General features: G+C 40.3%; 1 protein-coding gene across 1 annotated transcript in view; it reads right to left on the reverse strand.

Moving 5' to 3' along the window:
• Positions 1-4,306, reverse strand: part of LOC105623827 — an 8,615-nt gene extending 4,309 nt beyond the window's left edge. The window contains exons 1-2 of the mRNA XM_012205203.1: positions 2,787-4,306; positions 2,520-2,540 (exon numbers count right to left, since the gene is read on the reverse strand). Coding sequence (XP_012060593.1) covers positions 2,520-2,540; positions 2,787-4,306 — 1,541 coding nt within the window. The remainder of the gene's footprint in view (positions 1-2,519; positions 2,541-2,786) is intronic.
• Between the last annotated feature and the right edge of the window lie 618 nt (positions 4,307-4,924).

Genomic DNA, 4,924 nt, shown 5'->3' on the forward strand with positions numbered 1-4,924 from the left:
GAGAGAGAGAGAGAGCCGTCAGGGTACATCGGTGAAAATTTTAATGCCCTGACCCAGGACATTAGTTGCAGCTTAAGAGAAAAAGGGGGAAAAAAATAGCAGGGCTAAAGAGAGAGAAAAAAAAGAAACGGTGTGGAAAAATAGCAAAGAACGGTTCCTTGAGGCACGATAGGTCGACGATGCGTAACCGGCGCGGCGGCCTGATTGGGCCGTCCGTAAAAATGCACATTGCACCGTCTGGCGGTGCGACGGCGGCGGCGGAATGCAGGGCGAGAGGTAGAGCGGAGAGAACGGAGAGGACCGAGGGGATCACCGGCGAAAACTTCCTCCTCTCTCTCCGTCGCGCGCACCGTCGCTTCGTCTCCGTCGACATAGGAAGAGAGACGCATAGACAAGGTCAACGCATTAAATTGAAATGTGTTACGTAACCTCGTAAGAGAGTTCTAACTGCAGCCCGACTAGACACCCGGCGATTACGGGGGTGCTCAACTCGACGTCTCAGTGTCTCGGGCTTGAATTGTACGAGCGACATTCGTCGCTCTCTCGCTTGTGTGCGCTTCTTGTATTGTGTCCCGCCGCGAAAAACGTTCCATCTAGACGAGAATATCCTTTCCCCTCTCTATATCTCTATTACTCATTTGAGCCAAATATTCGATATTTTTCTCATTGAATTTAGAAAAAAAATTAATACTCACAAAACAATTAAAATTTTTTTAATTGTTCTTTTAAAAAACAGGCAAAAATAAATCGAAGATAGGTTCCCTTAGGAAGATGAAGTTGTGGGATAAATCGAAGTGAAGTGGATGAACTCGAAATGAAGATGCTGTGTGAAAGCTTCGAGGATAATAGCCGGCGGATCCTCGATGCAACAACCGCGCGAACGACCGTGCGAGCGATGCACGAATGCATCGGCAACAGCACGCGCTCTCGGAGGACTCTCGAGACGGGCTACGCCAGTGCCGGCACGAATGCATTTACGCGTCTAGACTTAATAAAATAAAAGAAACGTCCGCGCACACCCGCACGAGTGGGGCTGCGAGCAGTCGTGGGGAAACGGGAGAGGGCGATTTAAAAACACAGCTAGAGACCGCAGCGGAATTTCCACCGCGTATCCTTCCTGGCTGAGAACACTATCCTAAACCTGTCCCTCGTGCAAACTTTATTGCGCCTTCGGATGTTATCTCTTTATGAGAAACAATCTTATTTCACCCGTGCGTAAACCGTAATATATTATGTTTGATTGGCGTATTAATCATCGCCATATTCAATCACTGTGTTCAACCAGTTTCAACTTTACGATGCTGTAATAGGTACTCTCAAGTATTATTATTCGAACATTAAAATTAAGATGAATTTTTCTTGATATTTTGTGCATGATTGATGTAATAAAATAAAGTTAGAATCGAGATCAAGAATTATTATTGCTTAGCATGCTGTCATAAACGCGCAATTTTCCTGCTCCATTTGTAAGTTTTTCTTTGCTGTCTTCGACGCGATACTTTTATCGGTTCATCGAGATATTTTTACGTGACGAGGGCAACGTTTCGCTGAGAACGCCGATGCCGACCGTCGTCGACCGATGTCGGCGGATTTGTCTGTTATATGTTACGCATCAAATCTTCTAATTTCCAAGATGCTTGCGCATGCTAAAATCTTTCCAAGATACACGCGCAAATAAATAAATCATGTAAAAAAAAACGATTAAAAAGCGATATCTTTCAACAACGAGTTTACGCAAATTATGCAAAATTTGCTTATTGCACATTTTACGTCACATTCTCGTTCTAGATTAGAAGATTTCAATAGCAAAAGAAGAGAAATATATTTACTACGATGTAAAAATGAGCGTGGCGCGTGTTACAAAGAATTAAAAATTACAGAAATTGTTTTGCACAGCTCTTATAAATAACATCTAATACAATCTTTCTTTAAAGATCCATGAAACTGTTGGAATACACAGGAAAAATATCATAGATAAATAGTGAAAGAAAGAAAATTGTATAGATTTGAAATGTGTTTATTAAAGTATCATATATTGCTGGTAAAATATAAATTCGCGAAAAAAAAAGAGAAAGAAAGAGAGGGAGAAAAGGAGAACATATTAAGAAAATTTAAAATAAAGTTAATAAAAAACTCTTTAATAAAAATAATAAAAAGAAAATAAATTAATTTAAAAGAATAAAACCAAAAGACTTAAATATAACATAATATAAATACATAAACATTAACTAAAATCAACAGAGAAAGAAAGAGAGAGAGAGAGACAGAGAGAGAGAGAGAGAGAGAAGAGAGAAGTAAAATGTATCTCGAATCATGCGATTGCAATTCCACATTAATTTCGCTATAAAAATATTCACAATATAAACACTTTTCATGCACAACATGAGAACAGAAATAAAGTGTGAGCTAAGCGATTGTTAAAAAATACGCTTGAAAATAAATTGATCAAGAAAAGTACACGCGGCACACCTTACCGAAATGCCTTACTGCAGTAATAAAGGCCTCTAAGAGAGGCTTACCTGTTTGAAGTTACATTTTCTCTAAAAAATATAAGAAGCATATTTTGTAATACTAGATGCGTATGCTAAGCAGAGTACGTGATAAACAACATTATAAATTTGTGACGCAATTAGGATTCAGTACGAGGAAAAGTGAAATAGATTTTAAATAAAATGAGATCATTATTTTTCTGAGATCATAGATAATATTAAGATACTTTCATCTTTCCTTATACTAAAAAGTGTTTTCTTTGAAACTCTATTTCTTTGAACTCTATTTCAACTTACTCTCGATTAGTACGCGATAGTTGTTGATTGGCAGTCAAATTGGTCTGCGATACGTTCTCAATGGAGATATTGGCATTGGCTATGAAAAGCTTTACTGGATCCAGAGTATCATTCTGATATTCCAGAGTATCAGTTTCGTTTCCCTCTTGGGAGGAACCTAGATTTTGCTCCTCGTAGTCGGAAGTCCCGTTCTCATCGGTATTGTCATAACCCAGCGAATCCGCGAAAGCCGGTATCACTCTATAAACGTCGTCTCCAACCCATTCTAGCCCCTCGTACTCGCTGATTTTTCTGCTAGTCACATTGTTCGTGTCTTTGACAGACAATTTATCGTCGTTCGCTGAACTGGCGGAGTCATCTGTCACGTTCGAAGTCGCATTAGACGTAACATTCGTAATAGTGTTCGTGATAATAGACTCCGGAAACTCTGTTGTGTTGAAGGAAGGTTGATTCTTCAGGTAATCTGGCCTGACGCCTTTAGAATTCCGCAGCTGGTATACTATGGGAAATGGAGTGTGCCCAGTAGCCGCAGAAGAGGCAGACGAAGAAGAAGTAGACAATGACGAAGCGTGAAAGGAGTTTGCAACATTCCTTGCAGTCGTGTGTCTCAAGGTCAAAGGAATGCGATGTTTCAGACCCTTCGACAAAACCAGGGCGTCTCCGTCTATAAATTTCGATTTTTCATCGGATCCGGAGCTGGAATCGAACTCGGAATCGTCGTAGGGGATCTTGAAAATCACGTGAGGCTCCATGACTCGGTCGAAGTTCTGATGAATGTTCTGCGACGGGTTCCACTCCTCGGAGCTCCTCGATTCGTCTTCATAATCAAAACTCGCAGGTTCCGACCACGAGTGCTGCTGCAACTCGAGTTTGGAAGCCAAGTTTTCGTAATCGATTACTGCCTGACGATTATAAGCATCAAAGTCGAAGTCTTTGTCATAAGTTTTCCCTTTATATCGGTTTCTCTTCCTTTCATTCCTCGATACATCTACGTCAGGATCGTTACGAGAAGATGGCTCAAGCTCCATAGAATTATAATTCCAATGCTTTGCCTTGTCTCTGTATAGTTTCTCATCGTAATACTTTTTTCCATCGGATTCTTCTATTTTTCTCAATTCATCCCTTCGCTTATCGAGTTCCCGCTCGCGAATCGCCAGCACTTCTTCCGGCGTGTAATTCAAGCTCTTCAACAGCAGCATTTCTGCTGCGCCGAGATCACCTGTGATTATCTTCAGGAGTGCCTTCTCTAACATTTTCTCTAATCTTCGCGGACTGAAGGGAATTCCTTTGCTATCTAAGACCTCTGAGTATTTTTCATTTTTTTTCAGTGATTCTGATTGTGCAATATCTGCAGTTTCTTCATTTTCAAAATTGGATTTTTGTTCGACAAAATTTATATGACTATTTTCTTTTCTGTGTTCTGGATAATACTCATGGTGATGATGATGATGATGATGACGATGAGACCACGCGTTGGTCGTAATGGCTATCAATAAGAAAAGTACGAAGAATTTGCCCATTTTGTCGTAAGTGAAAAATTTATCGTAAAATTTAATGCACTAAAATAATGTTCAACCGCAGCAACGATTAAAGCACTTGTGTTTCAAAAATTGAATAGTCTTGTGAGAAATAAAATAGCTTGAAGCGCGCTCTCCAAGAATAATTTTAAACCTGGGTGGATGATTCACTGAAAAAAGTGTCAAGCCTCGAAAATTTCGTAAGTTGTGCTTGACAGCTGCAGTCTACAAATAATCTTCAATTACCAGGAGAAAGTAACCGATTTTGCGTTTAAGAGAATTTTTCGACGAACTTCTCGCTATTAAATCCCCAAAGTCCATTGACGAATAATCGCGTTATATCAGTCTCTATGTCTGATTTGTATCTCGCTCACCTCGCAGAATCACGGAGGAAGATAACAAAAAGGATAATTAAGGAAGTATCTCACATATCTTCCGGTTCTTCGAAGCTTCGTCGAAACTTCTTGAGGACTTGAAGATGTTGCGGGTGGTTTCTAGTGCTCTACCGTGCTATTCTGTCACTTAGCTGCCCGACGCTTCTTCAAATGAGGGAACTCCGCAAGCACGTTCAACACATGAAGAAGAAGAAGATGACACCGTTTCGTACGGAGGCGCGTTAGC

This window comes from Atta cephalotes (genome assembly GCF_000143395.1).
Source record: "Atta cephalotes unplaced genomic scaffold scaffold00065, whole genome shotgun sequence".
Lineage (NCBI taxonomy): Eukaryota > Metazoa > Arthropoda > Insecta > Hymenoptera > Formicidae > Atta > Atta cephalotes.